The sequence below is a fragment of the Rutidosis leptorrhynchoides genome, unplaced genomic scaffold (genome assembly GCF_046630445.1).
Source record: "Rutidosis leptorrhynchoides isolate AG116_Rl617_1_P2 unplaced genomic scaffold, CSIRO_AGI_Rlap_v1 contig406, whole genome shotgun sequence".
NCBI lineage: Eukaryota > Viridiplantae > Streptophyta > Magnoliopsida > Asterales > Asteraceae > Rutidosis > Rutidosis leptorrhynchoides.
In genome coordinates this window covers 45,234-64,490 of record NW_027266638.1, presented here as the reverse complement: position 1 = coordinate 64,490, position 19,257 = coordinate 45,234, and the positions used below count along the sequence as shown (strand labels likewise).

Here is a 19,257-nt window from a genome sequence, read left to right as displayed (position 1 = left end):
ACTGAAGAGGACTATCCTTACAGAGCTTCTGATAACACTTGTGATACAAACAGGGTATGCATTTACTATTATATAAGCTCTCTTTTATATTATTTTCTTTTTTCCTAAAGACAAAATTTCAAGTTTGTTTGACGAACAGAAGGTTTGCTTATCCTAATCTCTTTTTTATCAATAGATTAGTAATATGTTTTAGGTATTTTTAACACAGAAAATCTAATATGTATATAGTCGGAGGGCACATATAATGTCATAGACCTCGATAAGATTCAATGTTCCTAGAAAAATATTCCAACAGCAACTAGTAGCTTACCTTCAAATGAAGTCCATGAAAAAAAAAATGATTCATTCCACAGCAGCATAAACATAAGACAGGCATATGTCGATGCTAAAATCATAAAAGCTTTCAGAAAACCTCATGTCATCTTCAGTTTCAATTAAGTTGACTATTTCGTCAGTATGACGTCGAATGAATGGCACTCGGGCAGCAAGGTTGGCCAACTATGCACTATTGCTTCTTTACCAAACCCAGAGCAGAATGGACTGTCAAAACAAACAATAGGACAATGCAACTAAGTATAAGAACTCAGCGATAGCATCAAAATTAGCAAACAGTTTCATATTTCTCAAAAATAAATAAAGATTTCTACAAGAGTTCATTATAAACATACCTGCTAGCTTGCTCTTTTCATCTAGGCTGTGATCAGATAACAGATTCACTATCATATTTGCCGTGTTATAATCTGCAGAAAACCCCCTGTCACATGCTTCTCGAAGAAGTTCCATTGCCTTCACAATATTATTATTTGTAACACAACCCCTGATAATTATATTATAACAGCAACTATTTGCAGAACAACCAGTATCCTCCATTTCTCTAAATAAATTACACGCTTCATCCAAATGTCTTTCCTTAAGTAGCCCTTGTATCATAATAGAATATGTATGCACACTGGAATATAGCTCTTTGGATTTGAGACTAAGAAACATATCCCTCGCAGCTTTGAGGTTACCAGATTTGCACAAACCATTCATGATGATATTAAAGCAATCAATAGAAGGAGATAAACCATTGTCTTGCATTAATTTAAACAAATCTAGAGCCTCATCAAGAAGCCCATTGTCTATTAAACCACCCAACAAAGTTGCGCAAGTGACCATATTTGGAAGTTGACCCGAAGCAGACATCTTGGTGAAAAGTTGTTTTGCTTCCACAACTTTCCCTGCTTGAAACAAGCCACCCAATAGAGTGTTGAAAGTAACAACATCTGGAAACAACCTTATTTGAGACATTTCGTCATAAAGTCTCATTGCTTCAGCTATCATTTTAGACTTGCAATACCCATTTATCAGGATGCTATACGTTCTAACAACAGGAGAAATGCCTTGTGAAACCATATAGCAGAACAACTTTTGGGCTTCCTGCATTTGACCGCGTAAGCAATGGCCATCGATCAATGCACTAAAAGTTACAGTATCGGGCCTTTGACCTTGATCGATCATCATTTCGACAATTGCCTCAGCCTCTGACACAAGCCCTTCTTTACAATGTGCATCAACCAGAATGTTAAATGAATAATGGTCTGGCTTGATATTGTGAGCAACCATCTCACTCCATAAGCGTTTAACTTCATCCCATGCACCTAATTTACACATTCCATCGATTAATGAGCTATACGTAACTACCGTAGGTTTAATGCCTTTTCTCTTCATTTCATCAAATAGATCAAATGCTTCCACCACTTGCTTATTCTTACACAGACTATCAATAACAGTGCTATACACCACTACATTAGGCTCAATACCTCCTTCAAACATCTTCCGTAACAATTGAATAGCCTTCTCCACATCTCCCGTTATGCACAAACCATTTACGATTGCGCTGTATGTAATTAAATCAGGTTTACAACCCCTCTTGACCATATCATCGAACAATGAAATAGCTTCAGAAATTTCACCCTTTTTGCACATTCCATTTATCAACGTGCTGAATGTTATAACATTAGGCTCGAAGCCCCTCTTAGCTGCCTCTCGAAACAATTTAATAGCCACATCAATATTACCTACTCGACACAAACCATTGATCATTGTGCTGTACGTAATTAAGTTGGGCTCATAACCTTCCTTGACCATGTCATCAAAAAATCTTGCAGCTTCAGTAATTTTTCCCTCTAAGCACATTCCATTAATCAAAGTACTGAAGGTGACGACATCAGGGTGAAAACCAAGTTTGAGGATCTTTCCCAAGACGGCGAAACCAGAACTGACTTGACCCAGCCGACAGAGGCCGTTGATTAAGATGCTCAATGTGAAAATATCAGGTAAAATGCCAGACATAGTAATCTGTCGATAAAGAAAAATAACAGAGCTATGATGTTTCATTCTAGCAATTTCCCCCAATAATTTATTGAATTGGACAATGTGCGGAGGAGGATTCATACAAATCATAGTATCACATAAAGAAAGAGCTTCATCGAGATTATTGAACCCGTAATTAAGCTTATCCCTAACAAAATGTCGGCTAGCATCAGTTGCAGTAGGAGAATCGGAGCGAGAGCGAGAGTAAGATCTTACATAATATGGATGATCAAACCGAGTCGAAAGAAGAAGAAGACGAGAAGTATTCCTCCATGGCGTCGTCATCATCATCTTCTCGTTTGGAGCTGCGGATTGAGAAAATGGAATGAGAGTGAAATTAAAAATGAGAGTGAAATTAAGAAAACCTTCTTCTATAAAAAGTAAAAGAATGAGTACTTGTTCTTTGGACCGAAAATGTAAAACTTTATTTTAAACATGTCACATGTGGAACTGTTAAAAAACCTATTCTACATTGAAATATAATTAAGCAATATTAATTGTCTAGAAAGTCGATCAATATTAAATAATACCAAAATATTTGTTACTACAGAGGAAATTCTTTTGCATCTGAAAATTTTAGTTGTTATGACTAAAATCTGTATAAAATATGACATTGAATGTTTATTTTATCGTCTTTGAACGTTTATATTTTATCGTCTTTCAACATGATTCAGGTTAAGAAATAAGAAATTCCGATTTTCAAGTCATTAATTAAGAGGTCATACTAATTGTTGGGCTCCAATGCTTCTTTTTTTTACTTTTATTTTTTTTATTTTTAAGGTTGTTCAAATGCATCTTTATTAAGTTGCTTTGTTTTTTAAATATCGTCCGTTATTGAGACACATTATAATCCCATAAAACAGACATAAAAAATTTTAGATTTTATTCACTAACATGCATATCTCTTATAAAAATGGTGGAACCGACCTTCTCACCAAGAAAGACAGCACCAAGAACCTATCCAATCAACAAATGTAATGACAAATCCCTTAAATTCTTGGTTTGATGTGGTTCGTTTGGTTTGACATTTTTGACTTGATTTATGCCGTTAGGATAACTATTATTATCGATGATAAGTTATCTTCAGTAGGAGAGTTTGGATTACATTCAATAACTTCATCTACATTGAAACTCTATTGTACATATATAAAGAAGCTGCTTAGCCAGAAAAAGATTCTGACTCGTGTTGAACTATTCACGTTCACAGTTACTGTTCACGCGGTATCATTCACGGTTACTGTACACACGTGTTGTCTACAAGAAGATCCGACAACATCTACTGAAGAGCTTCATCGAGGTATCTTATATCTTCTTGTTTAGAGTTTCATAGGGCTGTAAAATCTACACTTATCTGTCTACTTATAAAGACACAAATAAAAGTGTATTTGATATAAGTTATTCTTCTTTAAAAAAAAACTATAGCCGGGACGGTTATAGTAGACTCTAATTTATCTTTGGGCAAAGGTATAGTTGGTCGTGGGCTAGCTAGGGAAAATCCTATTGTTATCGGCTGCAGAATTAGAGTCAGGTTTACTAGGGGTTGGGAAAACAGTATAGGTGGTGAAGTGCAGTTGAGGACTGGCTTGGGGAAAATTCCAGTCTATACTTGTAACCTCGAAAATAGTAAAACAGTTCATGGACGAGGTCCCGTGGGTGTACGAGTTATTCTGACTCCGAACCACATAAAGATATCGCGTGTTCTTTACTTGTTATTCTGCACTTAATTATTCCGCCTATTGTTAAAGTAGCTGACATAGTCGTCTGGATTAAAGCACACCCTACTCCAGCATACTTAAATTTTAACAATTGGATTAACTGAACAATAAAGGATCGCATAATTAGGACGACCTAGGGTTTTCAACAAGAAATTATAAATATACATACAAACCCTAAAACGTGAACATGAAATAAGGGTTTTGAGGCGAGATAAATAGATTAGCTTTCTCGGATATGTCATTTCCTGGACAATTAGCTTAATTACACGATTAGCCATATTTAATTAAAATCCGAAATGGTATTCCCAAGAATATGTGAGTATTTTTTTTTAAATTAATTAGGATTAATAGTCCCGAGAATGGTGTTACACAAAACATCAATAATAGTGCCATAAACCACTTCATTAGGCTAAATACCTCCTTCAAACATCTTTTCTAACAATTGAATAGCCTTCTCAACTTCGCCTATTTTGCATAAACCATTTACAATTGCTCTAGAACCATATCATCGAACAATATAATAGCTTCAAAAATTTTACCCTTTTTGCACATTCCATTTATCAATGCGGTGAATGTTATAACATTGGGCTCGAAACCTCTCTTAATTGTCTCTCGGAATTGTTGATTAAGATGCTCAAGGTGAAAATATCAGGTAAAATGCCAGACATAGTAATCTGTCGATAAAGAGAAACAACATAGTTATAACGTTTCATCCTAGCAATTTCTCCCAATAATTTATTGAATTGGGCAACGTACGGAGGAGGATGCATAGAAATCATAGTATCAAACAATGAAAGAGCAGCATCAAGATTGTTAAAACAATTAAGCTTATTCTAACAAAATCTAAGCTAGGATCGCTTCTCGTTTTAATAAGCCGATTGATAGCGAGAGGAGAATTGGAGCGAGAGTAAGATCTTAAGAATGAATGAGAAAATCGTGTCGGAAGAAGAAGAAGAAGAAGAAGAAGAAGAAGAAGAAGAAGAAGAAGAGAAGAATGTCTCCATGGCGCCATCATCATCTTCGAGCTGCCGATTGAGAGAATTGAATGAAAATGAACTATGAAGTTCGTAAGTCATCGAATCTGAATTCTTGTAGTCTAGCTGGAGGAGAGGACATCATGTTACTTAATATTACATTTTGACACTCAATCTTTAGTCATTTTAATATTTGGCACCCTCGACTTTAATTATTTCATTCAACTCTCTAGACTCTAAATCGTCAGTCAGCCTGAACTTTGCTTTCGTTGCCTGTTGGTGTTTTTGTTTGATTCCCTGGAAATGGAATTTGGGGACGACACAATTTGAACACCTTGCCTTATTCCCTTTCCATCCAAAAGGATCACATTCTTCTTTATAGAATAATCTTTTTAATTTTTTTATGTTTTTCAATCGCACCCTTCTCAATGTGTGTATAAATTACCTGTTTGATTTCTAGACCGATTGTGAACTTATCATCAAAAGAAAAAGACCGATCATCAACCGGCTCAATTTCATGACAGTATCAAATCGATTCAAATTCATGATCATATCAAAATCGACAGGATCAAATCCAACAAAATAAGAATACAATTACTATATATACTACTGTATATATACTACGAGTGTTGCCCTCCCTCTCCCGGCACCTTCTAGCAAAGTTCCTTTTGGACATTATTTCTTAGCCGAATTTGATGTGAAAATAAGGCTTCGTTTCATTAATGTTAGAGCGTACACGAAGAACACACCTTAAGTTAACAAGAGTGCTCGATCTTTAATTATTACAAGAAGAGTGATAGATATGCCATCCTGAAAAGGATCACGTTGTATCTACTAGTAGCTTCATATCATTTGGGTAAGAAATTTCACAAAAAAAAATAAAAATCAGTTGGGTCAGAAATAAAAAAAAAAAATGTCCATATAGCATGATACATTTTGGAAAAGTGTATAATTGGGTTAATAATTTTGGTCAAATTCAAACAACAAAAGCAAATTAATTAAGGTGAAAAAGAAACGATTGCTTGTTCTGTTGTTCATTCTTTTTATTTCCTTTTTTATATATTGGGCCGGTTCCGGTTTAGTGAACCGGCAATTCAGGTCAAGTTTTTAATGATCCGGTCATGAACCGGTTTTTAGGCGATTTCGAGTCGGTTCGATGAAACGGATTTTAAGACGGTTTCAGATCGGTTTCGGTTCGTGAAAAAATTGAACTGTACATGAACCATTCACATACTTCTCCACCAAACTTAATTTTTTTTAATTCTTTTTCGATTGAAGTTATTTTTTTAACATTTTAAATGCATTAAAATAAAATTTAAGAAAATATTTATAAATATTTGATAAAATTAATGATAAAAAATTTATTAATTTTTACTTCTATGAACCGGTTTTGAACCGATAAAAAATCCGATTCGTGAACCGGTCCGGCCCGAGTGTAAACTGCCGGTTCGACGGTTCCATAATTAACAAACCGATCATGACTCTTGATGTCACCACGAGTTGACCGATTTAGTTTAGGGTTTGAGCAGGGCCAATTTCGATTCGATTCAAGATTCGAACCGACCCATAAGCAGGTCTAGAGATGGGAAACATATATCATCATGCATGCATGACCCACTCACATGTTTTATTGTCAAACAAAAAGGTTAATTAATAATTATCCCCCTTTATTTTTAGAGCTTTGCTATAGGACAAAAAGTCGAATAATTTTTTATTATTAATAATTTTTTTATCAAAAAAATATATTTGATTTATTAAAATGATGAAAATTAAAATTAAAAAAATTATACTTAATTTTTTAATATATAATCACAATCATAAATTAATATTCCTAATTTATTTTTATTTAATTCTTAAATTATAAAATAATTTTGATTAATTTCATTAGAAATTTTGGATTCACGAATTTCAGAGGTAGAAACTAATTTAAAAAAAAAAGAATGTAGTGTTATATGCTTTAGCCCTTAAATAAGAGTATGTTCATTTAGCTCATTTTTTAACTCACTTTCCTATGAACTCGTGGAATGCATCGGCAAAAAAATACCTGTCGATCAATAAGTTTTGTCTAATTAATTCAATGAATTTGCAAGTTGAATTCTTTAAATTAATATTGTCGGGATCAATAAAATTTATATATTAATTCATCCATCCAAAATACGATTACTTAAAATCGTATTTTGAGACCGAAAAAATTTATTAAATTAGCATGATGATTCATTCGACAAGAGTATAAACATAAAACACAATTACTTCTCCACCAAACCCAAAGCATAATGCAATGTCAAAACAAACAATAGACTTAATATTTAGAAAAACTAACTTTTGGACGGATATATTGTATTAAGTGTATATATATATATATGAAGTAATCACTTATTAGTCAATATATATTAAATCTGTCTTTATATCAATCATTTCTCGTTAAATCATATATACACGTTTATCTCTAATGTTTTACGATTTACGAATGGATAACATGTATTGCAAGCAATGTCTAATATAATCTATCTATTATTTCTGAAATTAAGAAGTCGATGATGACAGATTTCTTGCAAGTCTTTGCAATGTTTGTCAATTTGGAAAAGTGTATAATTGGGTTAATAATTTTGGTCAAATTCAAACAACAAAAGAAAATTAATTAAGTTGAAAACGATGTTGTTCATTCTTTCTAATTCCTTTTTTTTATATATTGGGCCGGTTCCGGTTCAAGATCAAGTTTTTAATGATCCGGCCATAAACCGGTTTTTAGGCGGTTCCGGGTCGATTCGATGAACCAAATTTAAGACGGTTCAAGGCCGATTTCGGTTCGTGAAAAATTTGAACCGTACATGAACCATATGCATATGGTTTAGGTTCGGTTTAGGGTCGGTTCAGTATCTGTTCAGGACCGGTTCAGGTTCAAATTTAATTTTTTTAATTCTTTCTTTGATTTAAGTTATTTTTTTAACATTTTAAATGCATTAAAATAAAATTTAAGAAAATATTTATAAATATTTGATAAAATTAATGATAAAAAAATTTATTATTTTTTATTTCTATGAACCGGTTTTGAACCGATAGAAAATCCGATTCGTGAACCGGTCCGGTCCGAGTGTAAATCGCTGATTTGACGGTTCTATCATTAACAAACCGATTTGTCACCACGAGTTGATCGGTTTGATTCAGAGTTTGATCAGGACTAATTTCGATTCGGTTCAAGATCCGAACCGACCCATGAGCAGGGGAAACATATATCATCATGCTCTTGACAATTTTTTATTTAAATTAGCAAGATTATTAATTTATAGGATACATCCCATCTTGCTCTTGACAATTTAATGCTGGCCTTTGAAAAATGGAATTTGATTTCAGACATAGTTTTTTAATGGAAAGTGGAGCATTTTCTCTCTCGAGTGATACTTAAAATTGAATTCCAATGTCGGAAAGAAACACTTCCATGGAAAATCCTTCAATTTTCTTTTATATGATTTTTGGTATTTATCCAAATTAAGTTCTAATGGTTAATGTTTCTTTTCGTTTTTCTTTCGGATTTTCATCAAACGACAGCGAAGATACGGAAGGTATCATTTTTTGGTCTTTGAATTCTTAATGATTCTTATTATAAATCTTCTCACCTGACTAAGTCTACAAAAATCTCGCCTAATACAGTATCTAACGTTTGAACTAGTTCGTTAATCACAAGCTCAGTTCTCAATTCTCATCATCTCGTTCTTCAATCCTAAACCAACTTCCTTGAATCCATTACCAATCACGAAACGTTCATTAATCAGAGACTCATATTTGTGATAGTAGTTCCACTATTGTTGGTGCTGATCTTTGCTTTCTTTTTCCTGGTCGAGGCACATTTGGGGCGCCTCCGAGCATCATTTTCATGAATCTCGTAAACCGATATGTCGATATTATCTTGCAGAATGACGACATCGTCTATACCATGATGTTCTTGTATGGCGGCATGCGATTCGTACTCCTCGACATTGGCGTCCAGGTTCCCACCTCCTCCTGTCGTCATTTCCATGATTTTTGCATGGCATAGTCGCATAGAAACTTTTCTGAAGCAATGCAATTAAAGCCTTTGTTGTCTAAACCATAAATCATATCATAAACAATACTCCAATCTATTCTCAAGTCCTTCAATTTATAGTTGCCAATCTTTCAATAATTTTTTTCTCTAGCTCACGCAAATATCCAGGTTACAATCCAAAGTCAGTATTGTATGTTCCATCCCAATGCAATTCAAGCATACATGACACAAGATCTTCTGAGAGAGTTTACTTCCTAATTACAAGGTTCCTGAGATGTCATGACATGCTCCAGGATTAGCAATGGCAAAAAGATTAGCAAAAGTAAATATCAGTGCGAAAAACAAGAAAAGAAAGGGGATAATCATAAACCTGATCAAATGAAAAACGAAACCAAAAACAGGTTTAAGATTCCAAGTACCACAAACTTCTTAAACATTCAACAAGATAAGATATTATACTGAGAGATCATCGATAGATGATTAATCGTTTAATGCTATTTTCTCCACCAGAAATCTCATTGCCTAGACTTTGTGTTATTATACAAATTCTAGTGAAGCTTCTAAGATCAGCATCCAATATTGTTCCTACTCAATAATTTACAGCATTTGCTAGAAATTATCTTGATAAACAAGTAATCATAAATCCAACACCAAGTAACTTTTAATGAAGTCAATGAAAAAAAAAATGATTAATTTGACAGCTACATAAGAAACACAAGATTTAACCTCGAAAGATACTCAAAGGTCGATGCTATAGAATCACCAAAGCCATCAGAAAACATTCTGTCAGCTTCAGTTTCAATTAAGTAGACTATTCCGCCCGTGTGATGACTAATTAACCTGATTTTGCAGTAAGGATGGTCAATTGAGCACTATTTCTTCTTTAACAAACCCAAAGCAGAATGGACTGTCAAAACAAACAATAGCATATTGTAAATAAAGAGGTAACACAGAAACAAAAGGAAAATGCGACTAAGTATAAAGAAGTCAACTAAAACAAACAATAGGATATTAGGTAAAATGCCAGACGTAGTAATCTGTCGATAAAGAGAAACAGCAGAGCTATGATGTTTCATTCTAGCAATTTCTCCCAATAATTTATTGAGTTGGGAAATGTACGGAGGAGGATGCATAGAAATCATAGTTTCAAACAACAAAAGAGCATCATCAAGATTGTTAAACCCTTTATTGAGCTTATCCCTAACAAAATGTCGGCTAACATCACTAGCAGGATTAGAATGGGAGCGAGAGCGAGAGTAAGATCTTACATATGAATGAGAAAACCGAGTCGAAAGAAGAAGAAGAAGAAGACGAGAAGTATTCCTCCATGGCGTCATCATCATCTTCTCGTTTAGAGCTGCAGAATGAGAAAATCGAATGGAAATTTTGAGCTGCTGTCCAAATGTGCCAAAGCAGAAAGACGGAGTTGTTAAATCATCCAAATGCTGGATTTTGTAAAACCAGAAAGATGGATTTTGCAACTAGATGCTCAAGCTTTTGACTTTTTGACACTTGGCTTCCAAAACTTAAAATGTAACTCTATTGACCCTCTAACTTCAATCTGTTTAAATGAGTCCCTAATTAGTTACTAGTATTCTTTTGGATCGATCATAATGGTGGACTAAAAACTTCATGGTCTCATTTATAACTTCTCACACCGGAATCATCAGGGACAGGACAACTTCGGGACTGACAAATCCAGTAACCACTCGAGGGAGGAAATTGATTGTGTATGTGTTGACTTTCGGGTTTTTAAGACGTTGGATCAACACAACAGTTTCAATTTTAGCACTTCCATTCCATGCATATAGTGTAATCTATGAACCAACCAACCTCTTTCCGATCTTAGTTGTTCTTTAGAACCTTAAATGTGATTCCTGATCCATAAACTGGTTGGTTCTAAATTTGTGGGAGTTGCTGGGCGTTCTCGACAGTCGATGCTGTGGAAGGCATTCATCACCACATCGTTACAGGTGATCTGATCTCGTTGTCAGAGCAGGAGTAGGTAGATTGTGATACTTCATATAACCATAGATGCCAATGGAGGTCTCATGGACTATGCCTAACAGTTTATCATCAAGAATGGCGGTATTAATACTGAAGAGGACTATCCTTACAGAGCTTCTGATAACACTTGTGATACAAACAGGGTATGCATTTACTATTATATAAGCTCTCTCTTATATTATTTTCTTTTTCCTAAAGACAAAATTTCAAGTTTGTTTGATGAACAGAAGGTTTGCTTATCCTAATCTCTTTTTTATCAATAGATTAGTAATATGTTTTAGGTGTTTTTAACACAGAAAATCTAATATGTATATAGTCGGAGGGCACATATAATGTCATAGACCTCGATAAGATTCAATGTTCCTAGAAAAATATTCCAACAGCAATTAGTAGCCTACCTTCAAATGAAGTCCATGAAAAAAAAATGATTCATTCCACAGCAGCATAAACATAAAACACAATCACACCTGAAAAGACAGGCATATGTCGATGCTAAAATCATAAAAGCTTTCAGAAAACCTCATGTCATCTTCAGTTTCAATTAAGTTGACTATTTCGTCCGTCTGACGTCGAATGAATGGCACTCGGGGAGCAAGGTTGGCCAACTATGCACTATTGCTTCTTTACCAAACCCAGAGCAGAATGGACTGTCAAAACAAACAATAGGACAATGCAGCTAAGTATAAGAACTCAGCGATAGCATCAAAATTAGCAAACAGTTTCATATTGCTCAAAAATAAATAAAGATTTCTATGAGAGTTCATTATAAACATACCTGCTAGCTTGCTCTTTTCATCTAGACCATGATCAGATAACAGATTCACTATCATATTTGCCGTGTTATAATCTGCAGAAAACCCCCTGTCACATGCTTCTCGAAGAAGTCCATTGCCTTCACAATATTATTATTTGTAACACAACCCCTGATAATTATATTATAACAGCAACTATCTGCCGAACAACCAGTATCCTCCATTTCTCTAAATAAATTACACGCTTCATCCAAATGTCTTTCCTTAAGTAGCCCTTGTATCATAATAGAATATGTATGCACACTGGGATATAGCCCTTTGGATTTGAGACTAAGAAACATATCCCTCGCAGCTTTGAGGTTACCAGATTTGCACAAACCATTCATGATGATATTAAAGCAATCAATAGAAGGAGATAAACCATTGTCTTGCATTAATTTAAATAAATCTAGAGCCTCATCAAGAAGCCCATTGACTACCAAACCATCCAACAAAGTCCCGCAAGTGATCATATCTGGAAGTTGACCCGAAGCAGACATCTTGCTGAAAAGTTGTTTTGCTTCCACAACTTTCCCTGCTTGAAACAAGCCACCCAATAGAGTGGTGAAAGTAACAACATCTGGAAACAACCTTATTTGAGACATTTCGTCATAAAGTCTCATTGCTTCATCTATCATTTTAGATTTGCAATACCCATTTATCAAGATGCTATACGTTCTAACATCAGGAGAAACACGTTGTGAATCCATACAGCGGAACAACTTTTGGGCTTCCTGCATTTGACCACGTAAGCAATGGCCATCGATCAATGCATTAAAAGTTACAGTATCGGGCCTTTGACCTTGATCGATCATCATTTCGACAATTGCCTCGGCCTCTGACACAAGCCCTTCTTTACAATGCGCGTCGATCATTATGGTAAATGAACAATGGTCCGGCTTGATATTGTGAGCAACCATCTCACTCCATAGGCGTTTAACTTCTTTCCATGCACCTAATTTGCACATTCCATCTATTAAAGAGGTATACGTGATGACTGTAGGTGTAATGCCTTTCGTCTTCATTTCATCAAAGAGATGGAACGCTTCCTTCACCTGCTTATTCTTACACAAACTATCAATAATCGTGTTATATACCACTACATCAGGCTCAATACCTCCTTCAAACATCTTCCCTAACAATTGAATAGCCTTCTCCACATCTCCCATTATGCACAAACCATTTACGATTGTGCTGTATGTAACTAAATCAGGTTTACAACCCCTCTTGACCATATCATCGAACAATATAATAGCTTCAGAAATTTCACCCTTTTTGCACATTCCATTTATCAACGTGCTGAATGTTATAACATCAGGATCAAAACCCCTCTTAGCCACCTCTCGAAACAGTTTACTAGCCACATCAATATTACCTACTCGACACAAACCATTAATCATTGTGTTGAAAGTAATCAAGTTGGGCTCATAACCTTCCTTGACCATGTCATCAAACAATCTAGCAGCTTCTGTCACTTTGCCCTCTAAGGACATTTCGTTAATCAATGTATTAAAGGTGATGAGAGAGGGTTGAAGACCAAGTTTCAGGATCTTTCCAAAGACAGCCATACCAGAACTGAGCCGACCCAGGCGACAAAGACAGTTGATTAAGATGCTCAAATAAAGAAAGAGCTTCATCGAGATTGTTGAACCCGTAATTAAGCTTATCCCTAACAAAATGGCGGCTAGCATCAATTGCAAGAGGAGAATCGGAGCGAGAGCGAGAGTAAGATCTTACATATGAATAAGAAAACCGAGTCGAAAGAAGAAGAAGACGAGAAGTATTCCTCCATGGCGCCATCATCATCTTCGAGAAGTATTCGATTGAGAAAATCGAATTAAAAATGTTTGGTTTTGCCGAAGCAGAAAGATGGAATTCGAATGCCTGTAGTCTAGCCTAGATGGAAAATACATTATGTTACTAATAGATACTCAATCTTTATTCGTTTTGACATTGGACTCCCTAAACTTAAATTATACTGAAATTGGCTCTCAAATCGACACTGAACGCTGGACTGGACATTACAAAGTGTGTTTATCATAAGAATTGTATTGTAATTCATAGAATAATAATTTAAGTTAAATGTGCTTAAAATACCTACCAAAATCAATTCTTTTATCGGTGCAACTTAAAAAAAAAAAAAAAAAAAAAATCGGCTCTGTTCAATTTGATGGAAATAAGGTTTAAAGCTTCATCGATAGATTACGGATTCGATGAATGGTATCTCACCTTCATGAAACTGAGATGCACGACAATTAAATCAAGGATGTAGTATATATATAATTTATTTATTTATTTGGAATTAATATTTAGTATATTATTATTTCTATGTCAAGATGTTTCTTCACTAAATATATGTTCATTTAGATGAATGTAAAAATGAAAAATAATATGTACTGTATTGTGATACGGATTACGGAGGGAGTATATTTTACTTCGTTCAACGAAATGCATCTTACATACATATTCATAGAATTGTTCTGGTTTCATTCCTAAGATACACCAGTAGGTTAGGCAACGTGAAAAGTTGGTTTACTAAAAAGAAACCAATCAAGTCTTGAACCCTGAATAAATCTCAGAAACCAATCAATTTTCTCAGAAATAATTAACACGAGGAAAGTCGTCATGAACAGTGCCGAATGCGGCCTTTTCACCGGCCGCCACATCCGATACATCAACAAGTTCGTCAATCTCACTCTCTCATTATCAATTTTAATGTAGGTGCTGATCAATGTGGTAGATCACATATAAAGTGGATATAATATGAGTCATGTCACTGTCCAAATTCAGCAATAAAAAATAGTATAAATGGAATGGTTGAATTTTTATAACTTTGAAGTTTAAGAATACTGATGTTGTTTCAACCGGATTACCCAGTTCGTTACTGGTTACCTTTTATTTTTACCGTTTTAGAATCGAAAGATTATTCTATCATACTTTTTCCCGAAATGAGCTTTTGTGATGCTATGAAAGGAATCTGGTGAGTGGCATGTTGGAATCATTAGAAGATAGTTTTTGTTTCCGATATGATCATGAATTAAATGTACATATCTTTGTCGAGTTCCAATAACTGGTTGGGGTTTGAACTAGCAACAACGGACTGATTGGAAGCTTACTTTCCTTTGCTTTGGCAGATGATAGGAATATCTTCTCATTTGATGTACATCTGTTTTGTTCTTGCTAGTCTAATTAGATGAAGAATTATAAATTCGGGCATCAATGCTTTAGCCCTACTCAAATAAGAATGCAGATGATGTTTAAATATGCAAATGCTAGCAAGAACTTGGGAATATGGAAGTCGTGTTCTTTTCTCCAGACGAGAACAAGTTCGAGCAAGGATTTAAGGATTTAAAAACAGCTGAGATGGATTGAAGAAGAAACGGCCGATGAGGAAACCTTTTTTTCACAACCAAATAGCTGCAAATTACTGAATTTGCATTTCTATGAATATGTAAGATGCATTTCGTTGAACAAGTAAAATCACTACTATAAGATAACAGATTCACTATGAAATTTGCTGTGGCATATATAATCCGCATAAAATCCCTTATTCACAAGCTTCTCTAAGAAGTTCCATATTCACAACATCATTGTTTGTAACAGATTTGGAAACAACCTAATTTGAGACATTTCGTCCAAAACGACTGGTAAGAGTGACTAATGATAGGCCCGAGGAAATGGGAGATACCAACATGTATAAAAACTAGACATTTTGCCCATAGAATAGTAATACATTTACTGTCAACATGTGTAAGTTTCAGCAATTAGCAGCACCTTTACATGAACTAAATGGAAAACTTAAATGATTTGTTTGACAGCAGCGTAAACATAAAACACTTATGCAATATAAAAGCCTTCAAAAAACGTATCATAATAGAATATGTACACACACTGGGATATAGCCCTTTGGATTTGAGGCTAAGAAACATATCCCTCGCAGCTTTGAGGTTACCAGATTTGCACAAACCATTCATGATGATATTAAAGCATTCAATAGAAGGAGATAAACCATTGTCTTGCATTAATTTAAACACATCTAGAGCCTCATCAAGAAGCCCATTGCATTAATTTAATTTTTTCATTCAACTCGCTAGACTCTAAATCGTCAGCCAGCCTGAACTTTGCTTTCGTTGCCTGTTGGCATTTTTGTTTGATTCCCTGGAAATGGAATTGGGAGACGACACAATGTGAACACCTTGCCTTATTCCCTTTCCATCCAAAAGGATCACATTCTTCTTTATAGAATAATCGTTTTAATGTTTGAACTCGAAATCTTCGAATTATAAATTTACAGTAGGTATTGGCCTCTCTAAGCCCTTAAGCTAGCTCTTTTGCTTTAAATTCATGATCATATCAAAATCGACAGGATCCCATTTTGAAACCAATACGATGCTTCCAAAAACACAATCAGTTCATATTCAAGAATCCAACAAAATCAGAATACAATCACTTCCATCATTTCCATACTCTTCTGGTTTTTCTTCTTTCATCTAATCTAATACTCCACTACTTATGAACACAATCAGTTCTAACATGTAGATCATAAGCTGCTTATATTCAATTATGCCAACCATACCAAACTAAATTATGTAGGATAACTTATTGAACATAAAAATTATGTAGCTAGGATAAGGCTTAGTATTTTAAATTGATTTAAAACAAATAAATAATGACTAGGTGGGAATTGGGAAATGATATGTTTTTAATATTTTCACCACAAATGTCGAATAAATAAATCAACTATTGATCATCACAGAGAGGTTTACATCTAATTCTTCATGACATATTGTTGACGCGTGGTTGATGGTAGGCTTCTGTAAAATTATTTAGTAAGATCGATGTGATGAATATGACATTTATAAAAAGATATGCCAATTAAGGACATCTATTTTCAATTTTGTAACCTGAAAAAGACAAAGAAGTTGGCTTAATTTCATGTTGAATCCATGATCAGATAATATGGAATAATATTTTCTTTTTTGTGGTAAATGATTTTTGGTTTGAGCAGCTCCACTCCAATATCAGTAATTTCCATAGAAAGTTTTCTTCAATGTATTCACATTTTAGAACACTAAAGAGCTCCCTCTCTCCCTCCCTCAATCACATTTGATTTTACACAATAATATTAATATTAATGATGAGGCTTAATTATTAATTTCTTAGATGATAAAATTATCCTCTCTTTTTTATGTTAGACAAATTGACAAATTGTATGGTCATGGTAGTTTGACCAAAGCGTGTAGATTAATCCGTGTGACGGAATAAATCAAAACTTGTTTCTATAGTTTATCTATACTACAAAGTTTAATGTTGAATCATTTATTTGACAATTTGTGTCAAGGATGAATGAGAAATGGTAGTGCTAATATGGATGTTTTGTGCATGAGTGTACTAAGTCCCACATTGGAAATTTCATAGAAACATAAGCCATTTATCTAGTGGTTTGTGTGTGTTGAAATTTAAAGTGTGTTGTAGAGGAAGTCTACAAGTTTCCACACGCGCGCACCACCACCACGCACGCCCGTCCCGACCCGGACCGGTGCGATTTCGGTTTCGGTTTGGATTTGTCAATCGATCCGCTTCGTGGATCATACCGGTTCGGTTCGCTTATTTTTGGGATGAAGCCGGTTTGATTTTTGTCTATTTAATTAGGGAGATTTTATCTCTTAATTAATGTATCCGTGTTTAAGTGGGATTCGTCCACTAACACATGTAGTAACCGAATTTAAGTAGGATAATTGTATCCTAATGTAGTTCGGATTTTATCTCCTAATTGGATATGGATTTTATCTCCTAATTGGATATGGATTTAATCTCCTAATTAATATCAGATTTAATCTTCTGTTTGAATGGAATTTCAGTTGCGCAAGAACTGAAGAAGTTTGACTATCAAGTTTTGAATTGATAAGAGTGCACAGTCCCAATGCGTCTAGGATTAGGAGTCTTGGATTGCACTCCAAGTCAAATTCTTCTTGTATAAACCGGCCCCCCCCCTAAAGCCTATAAATACCTGGCTAGTTTGTGGGTTTATTCACAACTGAACACACTGAAATACTACGGAAAAAGTCAGATCTCTCTGATAAACCCTTCTAGCAAAAAGGTCGGCTTATAACCCACCTGTCTTTCTGTCTCTTCTTCTCTTGTGTCGTCGGAGAGTTTAGCTAGCGTAAGTCTCGCCCGAACTCCGATTAAATCTTGTGCTGGTTATCGTGGTTCATTCGGTTGTATCCTGGGAAGCTCTACGCCATTCAAACCGAAGCACAGTACGGGGCGTAATACGCTTTAAGAAAAGCGATCTGATCGTGCCTCCGAAGTCAAGTTTGCATCTCTCTTTCCTTAAGCTTTTTATATTTGATTTATTATATGCATGCTTATTTACCTGTTTAATTCGATGTATGTATGTTCATATTGATTTAATTACTGTCAAATTAAATTGTCGATTCAATTATTATAATTCATGTGATCAATAAAATTCAGCCATATATTTTCAAAATAAATCTTCTCTATTGTGTTTCTATTATAGCAATTATGCATAATATTTCCAACATTTTATAATATAAAATTACCCTCTTATTAATATATATATAAATCAATAAAAGCATAATCTAAGATTTTCCAACATGTGGTTTGAGTCAGTTGCAAGGGAAAAAAGGTCAACGTACTTGTTCACATGTGTATAATGTTTCTTGGAACAACTTGGTACGATCGATAACAATAATGTAGAGGTCTGATAAGGAGACCTATATATATACTACTGTATATATACTACAGTGTTGCCCTCCCTCCCCCGACACCTTCTAGCAAAGTTCCTTTTGGACATTAAATCTTAGTAAATTTGATGTGAAAATAACGCTCCGTTTCTTTAATGTTTGAACGTACACAATGAACACATCTTAAATTAATAAAAGTGTTCGATTTTAATTAATATAAGAAGAGTGATAGATATGCCATTTTGAAAAGGATCATTTTGAATCTATTAGTAGCTTCATATCATTTTGGGTAAGAAATTTCACAAAAAAAATAAAATAAAAAATCATTTATTTGCTCATGATCGATTTATTTGCTCTGCTTCTCTTCTTCACACATACTTCCATCATAATAAATACATTTCTTGATTCAATAACATAGGATTGTTCCACTGCCTAATCAAGGTTTCCTAACATGAGCTTGTCTCAAATAAGTAACTTCTCACAAGATATCATCTCACCTAAGTTAAGTTGCCATGTGAATCAAGTAAAAATATTGATGCAGGGGGAAACGGTGGCAGTCAGGATATTAAATGTACGAAAGCTGCCATGTGAATCAAGTAATCGAGCATGAATCAGGACATGATTCTGTAATTGGATTCGGCTTTCAAGACGTGTATTTGAAATGACTTGCTCATATCCAACGTT

General features: G+C 34.5%; 1 protein-coding gene and 1 pseudogene across 1 annotated transcript; both read right to left on the bottom strand.

Annotated features, from left to right (window-relative positions):
• Window positions 1-505: 505 nt before the first annotated feature.
• LOC139883470 (uncharacterized) lies at window positions 506-4,849 on the bottom strand. Its single transcript, XM_071867646.1, has 5 exons — window positions 4,653-4,849; window positions 4,488-4,564; window positions 2,065-2,660; window positions 669-1,956; window positions 506-540 (listed from the first exon to the last, which is right to left on the bottom strand). Exons 1-5 carry the CDS (start codon window positions 4,847-4,849, stop codon window positions 506-508), a joined length of 2,193 nt encoding a protein of 730 aa, XP_071723747.1.
• Window positions 4,850-8,810: 3,961 nt separating this feature from the next.
• On the bottom strand, window positions 8,811-15,927 carry LOC139883469 (uncharacterized; annotated as a pseudogene).
• Window positions 15,928-19,257: the final 3,330 nt, after the last annotated feature.